The sequence below is a fragment of a genome, unplaced genomic scaffold (genome assembly GCF_019419815.1).
Source record: "Pyrus x bretschneideri cultivar Hongxiangsu unplaced genomic scaffold, Pyrus_bretschneideri_v1 Contig13, whole genome shotgun sequence".
NCBI classification, from domain to species: Eukaryota; Viridiplantae; Streptophyta; class Magnoliopsida; order Rosales; family Rosaceae; genus Pyrus; species Pyrus x bretschneideri.
This window is the reverse complement of record NW_025999424.1, coordinates 6,442,404-6,458,590: the sequence shown is the minus strand read 5'-3', so window position 1 is coordinate 6,458,590 and position 16,187 is coordinate 6,442,404. Positions and strand designations below refer to the sequence as shown.

At 36.7% G+C, this 16,187-nt stretch overlaps 7 protein-coding genes across 7 annotated transcripts; 6 read left to right on the top strand and 1 right to left on the bottom strand.

The window, feature by feature from the left end:
• The first annotated feature begins 1,282 nt into the window (after positions 1–1,282).
• Positions 1,283–2,374, top strand: LOC125474790 (sigma intracellular receptor 2-like). The gene is made up of 2 exons (XM_048578770.1): positions 1,283–1,675; positions 2,001–2,374. The coding sequence occupies exons 1-2, from the start codon at positions 1,352–1,354 to the stop codon at positions 2,181–2,183; spliced, it is 507 nt and encodes a 168-aa protein (XP_048434727.1). The 5' UTR covers positions 1,283–1,351; the 3' UTR covers positions 2,184–2,374.
• A 136-nt stretch (positions 2,375–2,510) lies between these two features.
• Positions 2,511–3,923, top strand: LOC125474745. Its single transcript, XM_048578723.1, has 3 exons — positions 2,511–2,516; positions 2,656–2,978; positions 3,728–3,923. The coding sequence occupies exons 1-3, from the start codon at positions 2,511–2,513 to the stop codon at positions 3,921–3,923; spliced, it is 525 nt and encodes a 174-aa protein (XP_048434680.1).
• An 889-nt stretch (positions 3,924–4,812) lies between these two features.
• LOC125474707 (sigma intracellular receptor 2-like) lies at positions 4,813–6,329 on the top strand. Its single transcript, XM_048578685.1, has 2 exons — positions 4,813–5,221; positions 5,983–6,329. The coding sequence occupies exons 1-2, from the start codon at positions 4,898–4,900 to the stop codon at positions 6,175–6,177; spliced, it is 519 nt and encodes a 172-aa protein (XP_048434642.1). The 5' UTR covers positions 4,813–4,897; the 3' UTR covers positions 6,178–6,329.
• Positions 6,330–7,507: 1,178 nt separating this feature from the next.
• On the top strand, positions 7,508–9,453 carry LOC125474706 (sigma intracellular receptor 2-like). The gene is made up of 2 exons (XM_048578684.1): positions 7,508–8,133; positions 9,151–9,453. Exons 1-2 carry the CDS (start codon positions 7,810–7,812, stop codon positions 9,328–9,330), a joined length of 504 nt encoding a protein of 167 aa, XP_048434641.1. The 5' UTR covers positions 7,508–7,809; the 3' UTR covers positions 9,331–9,453.
• A 522-nt stretch (positions 9,454–9,975) lies between these two features.
• On the bottom strand, positions 9,976–10,770 carry LOC125474744 (la-related protein 1A-like). Its single transcript, XM_048578722.1, has one exon. The coding sequence runs from the start codon at positions 10,768–10,770 to the stop codon at positions 9,976–9,978; it is 795 nt and encodes a 264-aa protein (XP_048434679.1).
• A 1,638-nt stretch (positions 10,771–12,408) lies between these two features.
• Positions 12,409–13,903, top strand: LOC125474896 (sigma intracellular receptor 2-like). Its single transcript, XM_048579139.1, has 2 exons — positions 12,409–12,838; positions 13,517–13,903. The coding sequence occupies exons 1-2, from the start codon at positions 12,515–12,517 to the stop codon at positions 13,694–13,696; spliced, it is 504 nt and encodes a 167-aa protein (XP_048435096.1). The 5' UTR covers positions 12,409–12,514; the 3' UTR covers positions 13,697–13,903.
• Positions 13,904–14,328: 425 nt separating this feature from the next.
• On the top strand, positions 14,329–15,803 carry LOC125474895. The gene is made up of 2 exons (XM_048579138.1): positions 14,329–14,792; positions 15,311–15,803. Exons 1-2 carry the CDS (start codon positions 14,466–14,468, stop codon positions 15,488–15,490), a joined length of 507 nt encoding a protein of 168 aa, XP_048435095.1. The 5' UTR covers positions 14,329–14,465; the 3' UTR covers positions 15,491–15,803.
• Positions 15,804–16,187: the final 384 nt, after the last annotated feature.

Genomic DNA, 16,187 nt, shown 5'->3' with positions numbered 1-16,187 from the left:
AGGGGAGTGATCCTTATATGTATATTCCCATCTCTACCTAGCACGAGGCCTTTTGGGAGCTCACTGGCTTTGGATTCCGTAGGAACTCCAAAGTTAAGCGAGAAGGGGGCTAGAGCAATCCCATGATGGGTGACCCACTGGGAAGTTGCTCGTGAGTTCCCAAAAACAAAACCGTGAGGGAATGGTAAGCCCAAAGCGGACAATATCGTGCTACGGTGGTGGAGCGGGCCCGGGAAGTGACCCGCCCGGGCCGGGATGTGACATAAAAAGTATTATTTTTTAACTTATTTATCCTTAATAAATGTTGTTTTTCCTACATAAGATTCTTGAGGATGGCAATATGGAATTACCTAAAGTTTCAGGCCAATAAGTTGTAAACATATTTGAGAAGTTAAAAACATTTTGGCTTCAACATTGAAGGTGTCTATGTTGATAAAGTATACATAACTATAACTTAAAGACGTGATATCAACTCTAAAAAGTAAAAACTAAAGTATCGTCCCAAACAATTTTAGAGAAATATTTTTGTTTATCTTAAACAAAACACTTTCTCTAAAACTTTTTGAGAGATATACATAAATAAAACTTGTTGTAATTAATCGTCAATAAAAGAATGAAAAATGGCACTATCTACACACTATTTTTTATTCCTCACACATCCTTATTAATTTCTATTATTTTATCTTCTTCAATTTATTCGATCAATGACCGAAAATTAAGAATAATGTTTGAAAAGTAAAAAGAGATGTATGAATAGCACCGCCTAATCTTTTTCACTAAAAGTGTTATTGAATTTACCCCATGAAGCCATCATCTTTATTTTCACCCTTTGATTTCGTTACTTTTGAAAAATGAAAATGTTATTTTCATTAAGATGGAAAATGAGGATATGTTCATTTGCCAAGCCCAATCGATAACCAAGCAATTTTAAATGCCCCAAACATATGAGGGGCCGGTGTGAGTGAGTCAAAACGGAAGGATATCCTCTTTGGGGAACCATGGATCAATTAATATCAATCGTTCATCGAAGATCGTGCGATCATGATTGAATACTTTTTATGTTTTCAAAAGTAAAGCAACCTTATTTTATGTGGAAAAAAAAAAAAAACTATAACCACACGATCTTTCATGAACGGTTGTTATTAATTGATTCTCGGAATCCTTAACGAGGGGATCCGGAAAGCATCTAATTCCAATCAAAACACCCAATATAAATTGCACCCCATGTTGAGTTTTCAAAGTTCCAAGATCCTCTTTTTGCTACCATTCTCATTTCTTCCTGGCTAGCTATTCTCCTTTCCTCGCAAACATAGCTAGGCCAAACCTCCAAAACTAAGCAAGAAAAAAGAAAATGGGTGTTCTTGTCAAGCTCATTGATGCGTTACTCTTCCTCTTGCTCCTGGTGATCGCTTTCAAAACACCGTTGATTGAAGCGCAAGCATGCCTCCCTCGCAACCTCTACCCAGACATTCTCGTGGACCTCAGGAACTGGTACACTCGCGAGTCTGGCGACTATCTCATGACCGAAATGCCTGATTTCTACATCGGGATCATGTGGATTGAGCTTGTTTTTCAATGGCCTCTTGTGTTTGTTAACCTTTATGGCATCTTGGCTAGCATGCCTTGGTTCAACATTACGTGCCTAAGCTACGGAATATCTCTTTTCACTTCCATGGTAATTATTCATATTGCTAGCGTTCCATAACTGTTCAAATAAAATTATTTGTAGCATCTCAATTGACGGTTTGCCTAATATATAATTTTTTTTAATAAAAAAAACAAGACCCATGTCACCCATTCGTGTGGGATTAGCGTATGCGAGTCACATTCATTAGAGAAATCTGCATAAAATGATCAGTTGAGAGGATACAACTTATAACAGTTCATTTTTCATGTAATAGATATAAATCGCAATCACGTCCATTAATTTTTCATTAATCATTATCGTTTATCGTTTATCTTCTTCTAAAATGTTTTTACGCCCTTAATTTTTCATGCAGGTGCCAATATTTGCAGAATTGACATGGTCAGGAAGGGCACCTGATAAGCTACTGACGGTGTACTACTGTTTCTTGAGTTTGGGTGTTTTAGCCATACTGCGTGGGCTGCTACCCAACTCATCAACCAATCATACTGCAACCATTGGCAAAAGACCTGCTTCAGGTAGGAAGAAGAAAGTTTAATCGAGAAAAAGACTCGCGCTTCAACTTCAACCCAAATTTTGTAAACGCAAATCGATCTCATCCTCAGAGTAATTTGTATTAATTCATCATTGTGATTGCCATTTGCGTTGTGCCTAGTTAAGACTTTATATTGTATGGAGGAAATTAATATATTTCAAGAACAAAATGTACTGGTTTTTTGTAGAATGGTAATTTGCCCAATTATTCTTGGTACGACTCTGTGAAGTAATGTTCTTTTGTCAAACAGTTTGGTACATTATTGTATCAATCATGGTGGTTCTTTGCCTATCAAATTGTTTAATAAGAATTCATTTCTGATTCTGAAGCATGGACGTTGGTTAGTGGATATTAAACAATGACCAAATGAAGATTAATATTTAATTAGTGGCAGTAGACTTTGCCTAATTAGCTTCAAGGTTCAAAGATAGTGCCTTGTGCCTTAGTGCCTATGAAAGTATATTTTTGAATCTAGTTAGCAATATCAAAACTGAGAAAGAGATCGAGAAAAACAAAGGGTACTTTTCTGAAAATCGCGGCCGTGTTAGCTGCGTTGATAGATACACAGTTGTGTCTGCCTCAGAGCCTCTACTCAAATTCGCTGGTGGAGCTCAAGAGCTGGTATATCCGCGAGTTTGATGATAATCTCGTCGCGGAGAAGTCTCATTTCTTGATTGGCATCATCTGGGTTGAGCTTACATTCCAGTGGCCTCTTATGGTTGCCAACTCGTATGGGATTTGCTTTGCTAAGCCTTGGTACAAAACCTCCTGCTTGGCGCCTCTTTCCTCACAACTATGGTAACATTCCTCTCTCATTTCTTGGTTGGTTGAGATTTTGTTTTCTTAGCAAGGCAGTCTAAACTAAATTAATCTAAATTATACGGAAGGAAATTCGAGTGAGAGTACATTATTCTAGCTAGTTTAGCTACCTGCTTCTCTACTTTCTTTGTTGAGAGTTAGATTGGTTTTGATCGTTAAGGGTGCTGAGTGTGAGGAAAAATTATGGGTTTGGTATCTGGACACGTGTTTGTGCGGCCGAGACACAATAAAATTCACATACCTGAGGCCCACCACTACTCCATGTAATAACCCTACACTCTCTCACATCACCATCCATGGTCCACCCCCTCCAAATTCTGGATGAAAAATGTTTGTCAAGCGTGTATTGACATTTTTTGTTCGTAAGTTATGAAACAAGCCACAAAGAATACACACATGGTAAAAAGAGTTTTTTTATTTTTTATTTTTTTACATTTGAATAATGCTATTTGTAGTTCTATGACCACATTTACGAACCCTAAAACACACTTGTATTAGAGAAATAATTAATAATGTGCTCAGTAAATGTGGTTGAAATAGATGAAAAAGATGGAGAGAGCAAATGGGGCTTATCTGGCCTTTTTTTTTTCTTGAACTCCTAGAATTGGAGCTGACTAATAAAGGAACTTTAAAAGTTAATTTTTTTAACTTGTATGAGCTGATAATTGCAAAATATTCCTTAGTTTCTTCAACTTGTTAAATATTTTCTGGCATGCTGAAAATCGCAGGGCAATTTATTACCGGAATTGTTACTTATTATGGTCCGGCAAGGCATCTAATAAAATGTTGATTTTGTACTACCCTGCTATGGGGTTTGCTGTGCTCACCATACTGCGCGGGCTGCTCCCACCGCCCGCCACCACTACTTCCACCAACGGCGAAGGAACAACCAAAAGAACCACCCCAGCAAAGAAAATAATTTAGAACTCAAATCTTTTATCCTTTCTTCTTCTTCTTTTTTTTCCTGTAAACTTTATAATTTTTTTGCAATTCTGCTATGTTGATGTTATAGGCTGTTATAATTGGGACCTGGAACTGTTCTGTCTTCCAATGAAGAATCTTGTCTAACTATATAATATCTGCCTTATGAATCATAACACAAATTTATTTGTTATCCAGTCTAAGGGTAAAATCAAAGGAAAATATTCTGGTATGATTTATTTTTCTACTTAAATATTATTTTTCCACACAATGGAAATATATAAGTTATGCAATCATTAGTGACAACCAGGTATATATGTATAAGGCTCATCGCAAATATATAATGTCCTAATATACATAAATCACATATGTTAGCAATAAGTCAACTAAAGTTAAATTGAGACTTCCTCCAAATGAAGATAACAATCGCTAAACCAAAAGCTAATTGGTTCTTGAGGTTGTCTTACTATATGTACTAATCAAGATATTACCTTTGAATATTATTTCCTTATAATCAAATTTTTGTTACATTTGCTAGACTAAGGTTTAAATTCGTGTCCCGCTGTTGACAATCTCTCTTGATGCGGGCGATATGTAAAAACAAAAAAAGTGACTAAAACCCTGTCTATAAATCTTCAAAAATACTTATATAGTAAGCCTTAATCCTAAAATGGAGTAGCCTTCCTCTCCCTAACTTTTTTTACCAAATAAAGAAAAATTCTGGATACTATGTATCAAATTGTCTAACAATAAGAAATTGCTGAAGTAGTTAACATGCATGTTACTGATGGATTATTTAAAAAAAATGGCAATCTCTAAAATTATATAATATTAATGAGAGTAGACTTCAAAGATGGTGTGCCAGTAGGCCCCTACAAATATCTTCAAGATTCATTTTTGCCTGCTAAGCATTGGTTCAATACCACCACACTAAACAAGCTGAGAAAGAGAGCAAATCGAGCAAATCAAAACCTAAAATGGGTGTTTTTGTGAAGATAATCGACGCCATACTCTTCGTAATGTTCGCCATAGTGGCGGTGAACGCGGTGCTAATAGACGTGCAGTTGTGTCTACCTCAAAGCCTCTTCCCAAGCTCGCTGGTGGAGCTCAAGAACTGGTATGTCAGGGAGTTCGACGATTATCTTGGTGAAGAGAAGCCTCATTTCTTCGTTGGTCTCGTTTGGGTTGAGCTCCTACTGCAGTGGCCCCTTCTCGTTGCCAACTTGTATGGGATTTTGGCAGCTAAGCCTTGGTACAGAACCACTTGCTTGCTCTATGGCGCCTCTTTCTTCACCACCATGGTATAATCCTTCTCTGTCATTTCTAACAAGCTCCAATGTTAGATTAAAATTTAATTTTTGAGAATTCAGTTAGCTACTTTATTATGATTATACACGCAGTTACGTATTCTGTACATAGAATGATGTACCTGGCTACTGATCAAAATTAAAATCTATTCTAACATCAATTAAAGTTCGATAAAAATAAAATCACCTTCTTCAAAAACAATCTTATTTTTTTCCTTATTTAATTTAAATTTTGTAAACATACTGATTCTTCACCTGGGTGCTGATTATTTGCTTCTTCAAACTAGTCCAAATAATACATATAAACAAACCATGTTGAAACCTCCAAGATTTTGATAATTTAAGTCGATTAAGTATATCATATTTACACGGCAACCTCACAATTTAAATGGATTTGTCACTATGATTAATGTGTTTTAATTGCCTGTTTCTACACTGTTCAATTTCTTGTTAAGATTTAGTTAGACTGGTTTTGATGGAGGTGTTAAGTACAAAGTGATTTTTCAGTGTAGTTCTCACACTCAAAAAGTTTCTCATGAGTATGAGGCGTTAGTTAATTAAGTGTGACCGTGTGAGAGTCACAAAGACACTGTTTTTGGAACTTCTCCTAGAATTAGAACTAAGGCAATTCTGAAAATTAGTTTTTTTTTTATTTTTTTTATTTTTTTATTTCACATGTATGGAGCGATGTTTATAAAAGATTCCTTCGTTTCTTTCAACTTGTTGCATATTCTCTGCCTTGGTGAAAATTGCAGGGCGCTATTTTACCAGAGCTGTTATGGTCCGGCAAGGCATCTAATACAATGTTGATGTTGTACTACCCTGCTGTGGGCTTTGCCGTCCTGGCCATACTGCGCGGGTTGCTCCCTCCGTCTAACGCCAGTACTTCGACCAGTGACAAAAGAACAACAAAAAGCACCGGCCAACCAAAGTATCGGAAAGTAACTTAGAACTCAGATTCTTTATCAAAATTTACGTCTTTTAGTCGTACTTAGACTCAGATTCTGTTACATCTATGTACCTTAAATTCTAATGTATTTATGAGAAAGAATTGTTATGAACTAATAGCATGTCAATCATGCTGTTGGTGTTTATTTGGGAATTTTTTGGTGGCCGTAAGTTAAAATGCATACCCCTCAGGGAAGAAGAAACAAACGAAGTCACGAAAAGCATGCAAATGGGGGCTTCTTAGGAAATAATCCCCGTCCTAGGACTAGTCTTGCCAAAACTCATTTAACTTTAGAGTTTGATTTGATCGATTTGATGCATATGAGGGATAAACTTTATAGGCCCAGCATAGTCAACCATTAATATCACCGATATTGTCTCAACTTAACTACTTATTGCTAAGTGTTGAATTTTATCACAAAAGATTTCAATGATGTTAGAAGTGAAAACTCCATATAGTAATCGTATATTATTTTTTCATATGACCATTGTGAGATTCTCTACTCCAACAATGAGTTGGTATGATCAACGATGCAGAATTTTAACCTCATGCACTCACATGCTCATCACAAGTTGCCTAGAATACCCTAATTAGTCAGCTAAATTGTGATAATTGTTTTAAGTGTCCTCACCATTCTGCGTGGGCTGCTGCCACCCTCCGCCACCACTATTTCAGCCATAGTAAACAAAGGATATGAAAATTAACTAGAACTCAAATCTTTTATTTCATCATTTCTTTTTGCTGTTCTTTTACACGAAGTGAGAACCTGATTTTATTAATTTTTTATATGAACTCCTTTATGTGAAAGAGTTGATAAAAGAAGACAATGTTATGGGCTGCAGTGTTTTGGACTCCTCACTGCACTATTGGAAGGTCCACTTGGATAAGAAATTGAGATTCCAGTTTCGGTACGAGAATTTCTATTTCGAATTTGAAATCCCAAAATTTTAATATTCTGAAAAGCTTGGATGTAAATTGGAATGTAATTAGGAATTTAGAAATTCTGAATTTTTTATCTGATTTTCTCCAATAAAGTACCGTATTTCGAATACATTTTTTTACAAAGAGTATACCTAAGTTCTAATAAAAAAAAGTACATGTCAAATAGGCATAATCTGAAAATTCCAAAACAAGCCATTAACGCATCTTTCTGTACTTTTTTTATTTTAAAACACAAAACAAAAAAAAGATTATCATGTTTGACATGTACTAAAAAATGAGCAAGAATTTGTATAACTCAAGCAGGTTAAAAATATTTATGCATGCATGCACTCGATTACTTAAGGTTCGATTTTCCTTTTTTTCATCATCACTTGTATAAAAAAAGAAAGGGAATTATAAAGTTAGAAGGGTTATGAATAATTATTACACATAGGTTAGTCAGTCATGAAATCTTTTATTTAGAGGAAGAAAAAAAAATGAAAATATGCAGATACGGGGCATCGATCGGCTTGCTCTACCGTCTGAGCTATATCCCCCTCAGTCTTTAGATTTTCCTCACAATAAAACAAATCACTACGAAAAATACGATTGAGCGCGTGTCAGTGCAACAAACATATCTATTAAGAAATTACACGTCGTTAGGATCAGGAAGAAACGAATGAATCTGTAATTCTGTTACTCCAAAAGTAAAATGGGTGCTTTGGCAAAGCTTGTGGACGTCACTCTGTTCGTCTTCTTCGTCGTGATCGCGGTGGCAGCACCGTTAATCGACGCGCAGATATGTCTGCCCAAGAGCCTCTTCCCGGACGCATTGATTGATCTCAAGAACTGGTACGCGCGCAGCTATGGCGATTATCTGATGACCCAGAAGCCTTATTTCGTCGTTGGGATCATTTGGTTCGAGCTGCTTTTTCAATGGCCTCTCGCGCTTGCCAACTTGTACGGAATATTGGCCGCCAAGTCTTGGTTCCACACCACCTGCTTGATCTATGGCGTTTCGGTCTTCACTTCCATGGTAAAGTTTTCGTTTTATTGTTCTTTAATAACATCATAACTTGATAGCCAATTTGTTGTTGTTATTGATTCTAGCTAGAACTATGGTTTTTTTTTACACAATTTGGGTTTTTTAGATTCCCTTCTCTTGTTTTCCATTGGTAATGTTATAGTAGTTTCGGTTTTTATACAAGCGATATGAGTGAAGAATCGAGGACATGGTCTGCTCTTAACCCGTTGCTCTACAAGTCCCTAACTTTATAGTTTGTTTTTTAAATGTTCTTTTAGAAAAGAAAAAAGGGTTCCACATGAGTAACCTTTAGTTATAGTTAAGGATTTAAGACAGAATGATTGTGATATCAAATAAGGTTGGATGTACGAGTCATGTTGATTTTCTTTGGGAAGTTTAAAGTGGTCGATCAAATTTCATGGCGGGCCCACTAAAATGAAGAAAGGAGAAAGTAATCAAGTGAAAGATGTTGAGGAAGTGGGTGCTTAAAAAAAATTAGCTAGCTAGCTAAATAGACTTCTGAAAACTATTTTACTTATGTTATCTATTCTTAGCATCGGTTAAACCTATAACTCTAAACCAAAGTGGTATAAAATCCTGACATCGCACTCTGTTGATTCAACTAGTAGATTATCGAATTTGGTTGTAAAGTTGGGAATTCCTCATAAATCTGCAGCATACATGCATATTACCACATTTTATTTTGTAACCCTCGTTTTAGGCATGCATTGAATTAGAAACGATACACACCATTGAAGGTGAAAGTAGTGTCTTAGGCTCACATGTTGAATTTTAGTCATTCCAGTTAACTCGGTAAAAACTCACCTAATTATATCTAATGGTGATGGGTGAGGAGAATTATAACTGGATGATGGGGAGGGTGTTTCTTCTTCCTGTTTCTGCACCATTTAATTACAATTTACAAAGTCTAGTGATCACATTGAATTCTATTTCATGTTGGATTGTATATCCTTCGTTTTCTTCAACTTTTTTTTTTCTTAAGATGTCTTCCTTTTCTGAAAACTTCAGGTTACTATATTATCGGAACTGCTTCAGTCCGGCAAGGCTTCAGATGACCTCCTATATATGTATTTCCCTTTTCTAGGCTTAGGCATTTTGGCCACAGTACGAGGGCTGCTGCTGCCATCCAACACAACTACTTCGAGGATTGGCAAGAGACCTACATTGGGTAGGAAAAAGAAGGCTTGACGTACAACTGAACTTGCAGACACATTTTGCAATTTATCATTATTTTGATAGTTCATATATGTCAATTATGTGTCCATGTTCTCAATTTATCAATAAACTCTTGTTATGAATGATTGAAAGTTGTTGCTAATTGGATTTATCAATAAACTCTTAGTAACATATCAGAATTTGAAGGAAAGGAAAGATAAACATAAGTTACTACAGTATTTATTTTCCACGGATGTCGATTTACGTATCTCTCATCTCATGCTAAGTTCCTAAGCACATCCAGATTGAATTGATCCTCCGTATACCAATTGTCACGGAGGATTTTCTTTCGAAAAGGCCACAATCTGAAAATCAACAGAAGAATACTTTTATCTAAAAGAGTACGTTATGCAATTATTCATTTATGTAAATATTTTAAAGGAACCTTACAAGAGGATAGAAGTGTGGGCCTCAAAAAAAACCTTGTCGGGAATTTCATCCAATCGAAGGAAAATATGTACCACACACTAAAATATGAAACATTATCATCTATCGTCCTAACAAAATATTGAAAATTGCGTCAGCAGGTTCTTCCAAGCAAACCAAATCATGAGACGTAGACAGAGAAAACCGAACCAATATTCTATGAGTAACCCCATTGCCAATCTATGGGCCAACTCAATTATCAGCAGTAAACACAAGAGATCCACCGTCAAGAACACTATCTGCAGTTCCATGTCCAGTGCTAGATAGCAAGAGATCCGTTGAGTATTTTCCATCAGATGAAGCGTCAACAATTTTATCACGATTATTGGCAGACCTAAGTTGCTCCGGCTGAATATGCTGTTTTGATGTTACGGTAGAGTCTGCATGAGCCGGAATCCACTTCAACCAATTGTCCCGTGGCCGTATCTTGTAACCCTGCACTTCCACACTGGTCGAGCCCAACAACAACGAATCAAGGATAAACGGTATGTCGGTGCACATATTCTTGAGTCTCTTAAATTCAGCGATAGTGGATATCGAAACCCATCCCTGGTCATCCATAATCGAAATCAGGTAATGATCCTTCTTTAGATTTTTATCACTGAAGTAATACTCTATTTGCCTAACGATATTACTTCTCAAAACCAGTAAATCTTGTGGCGGTAATGGAGCCCATGGATTAACCGTAAGGCCTTGGTCAATCATGATCTCGGGATTAGGAGGAACATAGTAAAACGGAGGAAACTGAACACACTGCAGTTGCGGATTGACCGGTGTAGGACATGATGTACGGTGATAAAACATAGGAGGAGGAATATAGTGTTGTTGGTGGTAGGGCAAGGGTGGAGGAAAAAGAGCTGAACGATTAGGGTTTTGTTTATCACGGCTGCTTGTTTTTCCTGGAAAGAATGCTTTCGCATCGGCAGAGAGCTTCGTGGCGGAGTGGGATTTCATAGGGTTGAGGGTCTTGACGTCGCGTATCGGCATCACCAGTTCTGTTGTGGGATTTGACAGGAAGTTTCAACTTCTACTTCGCGGACATAAACAAGGTTGAGAAGCGGGTGGTTTTATAAGCCCTCTCTTTTTCCTTTTTGTATTATGAAAATCAAAAGCGGAGTTCTTATTAAATAAGGATTCCCAATTGCTTTATATTTCTTTTAATTAGTTTTATTCTTTTTTTTTTTTTTCATTTTAAATTTTGAGTTCGTTTTAATTTGCTCACTCCCTAACTCAAGATAATCATTATTTTCGATCCAGATTTGCGTCACATGTTAAAAAATGTAAGTATAGTTAGTCTAAACTATTTAATTATTTATTGTGTAAAAGAAAAACAATCAAACTAATTAAGCAAAAAACCTTACCACCATTTATTCTCTCTAATCCTCATCAAACAATTGATTGGCATTAATACACCCTTTCCCGTCCTACCAATTCGGCCACGACATATCAAAATAAAAAGTAAAAACTGTAGTACAGGAAAATCGAAAGAAGAATTAACCAAAGAAATGTTAGTTTGGTTGATATACAGTCTTTCTTGTAGGCAACTTCCGGATCGAATGAGTAATATGGGGAACCTCATTCACTTAAAAGAATCATATACACCCTTTCTTGGAGGCGTATGATAATTAAAGGCTTTTCTTTTAGGAGTTGTTGCTACTTCTACGCCTGAAAAGTGGGAGGTGAAAGGGGGTATTAGTGTCGATCAACAATTTATGACGAGATATTATAGAGAGAATAGATGGTAAATTTTTTTCTTCATTAATTTAGTTTTTTCTTTTCCATAAAAAATATTAAGAATATAGACTAATCATAGTTAGTTCTTTATACATGTGGCACAAATATGGAAGAAAGTATTAGTTATCTTGATTTAGAGGGTAAACCTAAGAGTTAGGGTGCTAAACCTATAGGGGGGGTGAGAAAAGAAGAACTCTTTATTTGTTTTTTTTTTCCCTCGTAATTTGTAGTTTAACAAGTTTCCCCAGATAATTTGGAATGTAATTTACTCCTAGGTATAAAAAGAAATCATATTCCTGCTATTCAGGACTACGGTTTGGTGGTATTTCTCTTCATTTGAAAGTGAGAGGTTTTAGATTCAAATCTCTTGGATGGCAAATTCGATACCAAATTAGGCTTTTCATTGTGTGACTTGGCCGAACTCCCCATCCCCTTAGTGTAAAATATTGATGTACTCAAAAAAAAAAAAAAAAAAGAAAAAAAAGAGAGAAATCCTATTCCTGCCTAACTTTGGGTGCTTTCGGAATGTAATTTATTCCTAGGTATAAAAAGAAATTCTATTCCTGCTTAACTTTGGGTGCTTTCTTTGAAATAGCTAAGAAAACGAACTTTTTATTTACAATAACTTTTAATTTTTCTTTAAAATAAGAAAATTTGACGTGAGTGTTTACTTTTATGAGTTCGAAATCACCCTCCTTTAGTACAATTGTGTCGAAGGACAATCAATCCATCAATCTTACATTTCTTGCAAGCCAAGGTAACTGAAATCTACATCCAAGTTGGGGATGCAAAGAATAGGAATATAGTCTTGTTGCCTTGTTGATAAGGAAAAAAAACAATAAAACGACTTGGCGTCTGAATATGTTCCAAAAATATTAGGAAACGACACGTCGTTCAGATCAGGAAATTTGACTACACAAACAAAACCAAAGTTTCACGGAGCAAACCAGAGAGATCCATTGAAGGAAAGCAAAGCTATCCACCCTGAAAATTCCAAATGGGTGCTCTGTTGAAACTCGTAGACGCCACTCTCTTCGTATTCTTCGTCGTGATTGCGGTGGCTGCGCCGTTTATCGACGGGCAGACATGTCTGCCGCAGAGCTTCTTCCCGGAGGTGTTGGTGGAGCTCAAGAGCTGGTACGCGCGCACCTATGGAGATTATCTGGTGAGCCAGAAGCCTCATTTCTTTGTTGGGATCGTTTGGGTTGAGCTGCTCTTCCAATGGCCTCTGGCGGTTGCCAACTTGTACGGAATTCTGGCCGCCAAGTCTTGGTTGAACACCACCTGTTTGATCTATGGCGCTTCGGTATTTACCTCCATGGTAACGTTTTCTTCTTTCTTTTCTTTTAATAACGTTATAAATTATAGCAAATTGGTGATTTGTTTGGTATTAGATCTTGGGTTTTACTGGATCCCTTATTTTTTTGTAGTTTTCAATTGGTTAATTATATATTTTCTTGTTAATTATCTTCCAAGTTTGTAACTTTTATAGGATTTAACATGGATTAATTATAGTATCCAATCCGAGGGTGGTTTAATAAGTCAAAGATGTTAAAATGTACAAGATAGAAAATGAAGCGAAACTTGTTTGAATGATGTTATGTAACTTAAAGATTACAAATTGCATGAAGAATTAGCCAGATAAGAGAGTTCCGAAAACTATTAGCATCGATCAAATTCTAACATATTTACTCTACTGATGGATTTCGCTTCCTCATTTTAAGCATAAATTGGATTGGAAACGAAACACCATTATAGGCGAAGCAATGTCTTAAGGTCACATGGTTAGTGTTAAACTGTTTATCATTACCCATAAACACTCTCATAATTATTACGTAATGGTGGTGAGAATTCTAATTGGGTTATTGGAGGTGGAGTTTTTCTGGATTCGGCAGCACATACATAGTCTGTCATGTTGAACTATTCCATATTGCATTGTCAACCACCCGTCTTCAACTTTTTTCTTTCTTAACAGATTTTGGTTTTGTCAAAATTTCAGGTTACAATACTATCAGAGCTTGTTCAGTCCGGCAAGGCTTCTGATAAGCTGTTATATGTGTACTCCCCTTTTTTGGGATTAGGTGTTTTGGCCATGTTGCGGGGGCTGCTGCCGCAATCCAGCACGACTACTTCAAGGATTGGCAAGAGACCTACATTGGGTAGGAAAAAGAAGGCCTGAAAGACAACTGCCTGACTTAGATTTTGCGAGTTATTGTTATTGTGAGAGTTTCATGTTTGTCCCCTTTCAGTTGCTGGTTATGCAACAAATTGGAAGATTTTAGCAATGTAACAAATGAAATCCTTCTTATGCAAGATTGGAAGATTTTAGCAATTGGATTCACTATTACTTGGTTCGGTTAATTGCATATCGTCTTTTAACGTTGTAGCTATTCTCCAGTTTTGTATACTTTGTATTTCAATATTTTGCTGAATTTCTCCTTTCTTCTCTTGTTAATTACTTAGAAAAAAAAGATGGAAGTTCCTCACAAATTGCTGTGTTTTAGCTTTTTCTTTGGGTCCTGAATCTCTTCTCTTCCTATATTTTCGAAAAGAGAGATTATAATTTCTGACCAATCTAACCGTTAGATGGTGAATGCATTAAGTAAATGCATGTACCGTAGCCAAGTCCTTATAGCTTCTCTACCCCACGCACATTTATTTCTACGAGTTGTAAGTTGCTGTGTACTTTGGGAGAAATCTGGTTTCTGTAGCAGATGTACAGTGCCATTAAAAAATTAGTTGATTGTTGTTGTAACTTGTACCCTATCTATATACAGATCATATAAATCTTATCTCTGATTTCTTTCGAATAAGATAAAGTTGACATTGATTGCTTCTCATCTCTTTGCTTATTTCCTTCTAAACCACACCAACCAAAGGTTGAAGGGTTCACCATAAGAAAGGTTGAAGAGTTTCAAAGAAAAAGCTATCTACCCTCAAAAACCAAAATGGGTGCTTTGTTGAAGCTTGTAGATGCCACACTCATCGTCTTCTTCATCGTAATTGCGGTGGCAGCGCCCTTGCTCGACTCGCAGATAATTCTGCCTCGGTGCCTCTTCCCAGACTGGCTGGTTGAACTCCAGAGCTGGTTATACGTGCGCATCTTAGGCCATTATCTTGTGACCGAGAAACCTCATTTCTTTGTTGGCCTCGTTTGGCTGCAGCTACTCCTTCAGTGGCCTCTTGCGCTGGCCAACTTGTACGGAATTTTGGCCGCCAAGTCTTGGTTCAACACCACCTGCTTGATCTATGGAGTTTCTTTCTTCGGCTCCATTGTAAAGTTTTCTTCCTTGTGTCTTTATTCACGTTATAATTTATAGCCAATTTGATTGTTTTGTTTGATTTTACAACTTGTGTTTGCTACATCTCTTTTCTTTTTCACGTTTTCATTTGGTTTGCTTAGATCTTGTTATTAGACTATACAATTACAAAGTTCGTGACAGAAATCAATCCGCTTACAGAATTCTCAAAGTATGATATTTGAACATGTGTTTGTTATCTTTCGATCAAATTCTACCAAGCTCGAATATAACGTGTTACTGTGATGATGCATTTGGCATCCTGATCTATGCATGCATTGGATGTGAAACGAAACGCCACTGCAGTCACCAGATAAGCAATTGAATCGTAATTGGGTTATATGAGATTGAGAGGTGGAGTTCTTCTGGATTTGCACCAATGAAAGTCCGTAATATTGAACTTCTATTTCATATCGGATTGTCAAGTGTCAATGTCAACCCCTTTCTTCAACCTTACTTTCTTATAACAGATTCTGGTTTTGTGAAAATTTCAGATTACTGAATTATCGGAGCTGGTTCAGTCCGGCAAGGCGTCTGATATGCTGATATATTTTTACTTCCCTTTTCTTGGGTTAGCTGTTTTGGCCGTACTGCGGGGGCTTCTGCCAGCATCCCGCAAGACTACTTCAACCATTGGCAAGAGACCGACATTGGGAAGGAAAAAGAAGGCTTGAGATACAAAACTGATCCAGATTTTGTAGTCATTGTGAGAGTGATCAATATCATTCAAACTCTTATGATGATTGATCGGAAGATTTTGGCAATTGATGTCATCTACAGTATATGAAACCAGAGAGTTACATGGAAATCTTTCGTTCATGTTATGAACTTAGGATTGTGATTATCTTAATCACAAATTAAGAGTCAAGTTAGTTGTAATTGAGGGTTTTACATGTTATTTGTTAGAAGTGCCAACTGGCAGTAGTCACTCTTCGTGTATAAGAGCACTTGCTCTTTGGTTTGTAATGAGATCAGAATTTGTTTTCAGGAGCTCTGCTCTCTCTCTCTCTCTTCCTCTCTAGCCTCTGTGTTACTTGCAGGTTGATTAAGGGCTTAGAGATTTGGATCTTATCAGTTCAAGATGATTTGGTTTCGGTTTGTATTTGACTACTCTGCTAAATTTCTCCTTTCATTTCTTACCTAAACAAAAGAGGAAGTTCACTATATGTTCAATTTCTCCTTCCATTTCTTTACCTAAATTGACCTACTATTTGTTGGAATGATGTCATAATCTCACATCCGGCACTACTAAAATTAAACTGGTCATCCATGCCGGCGCCCGATCGAAGACATCAGTGACGCCTTTCCGGCCAAAAACGTCAATTCCATCATTTTGAGATGTTTGTTCAAAGGCGGAACAATTAAACGTTT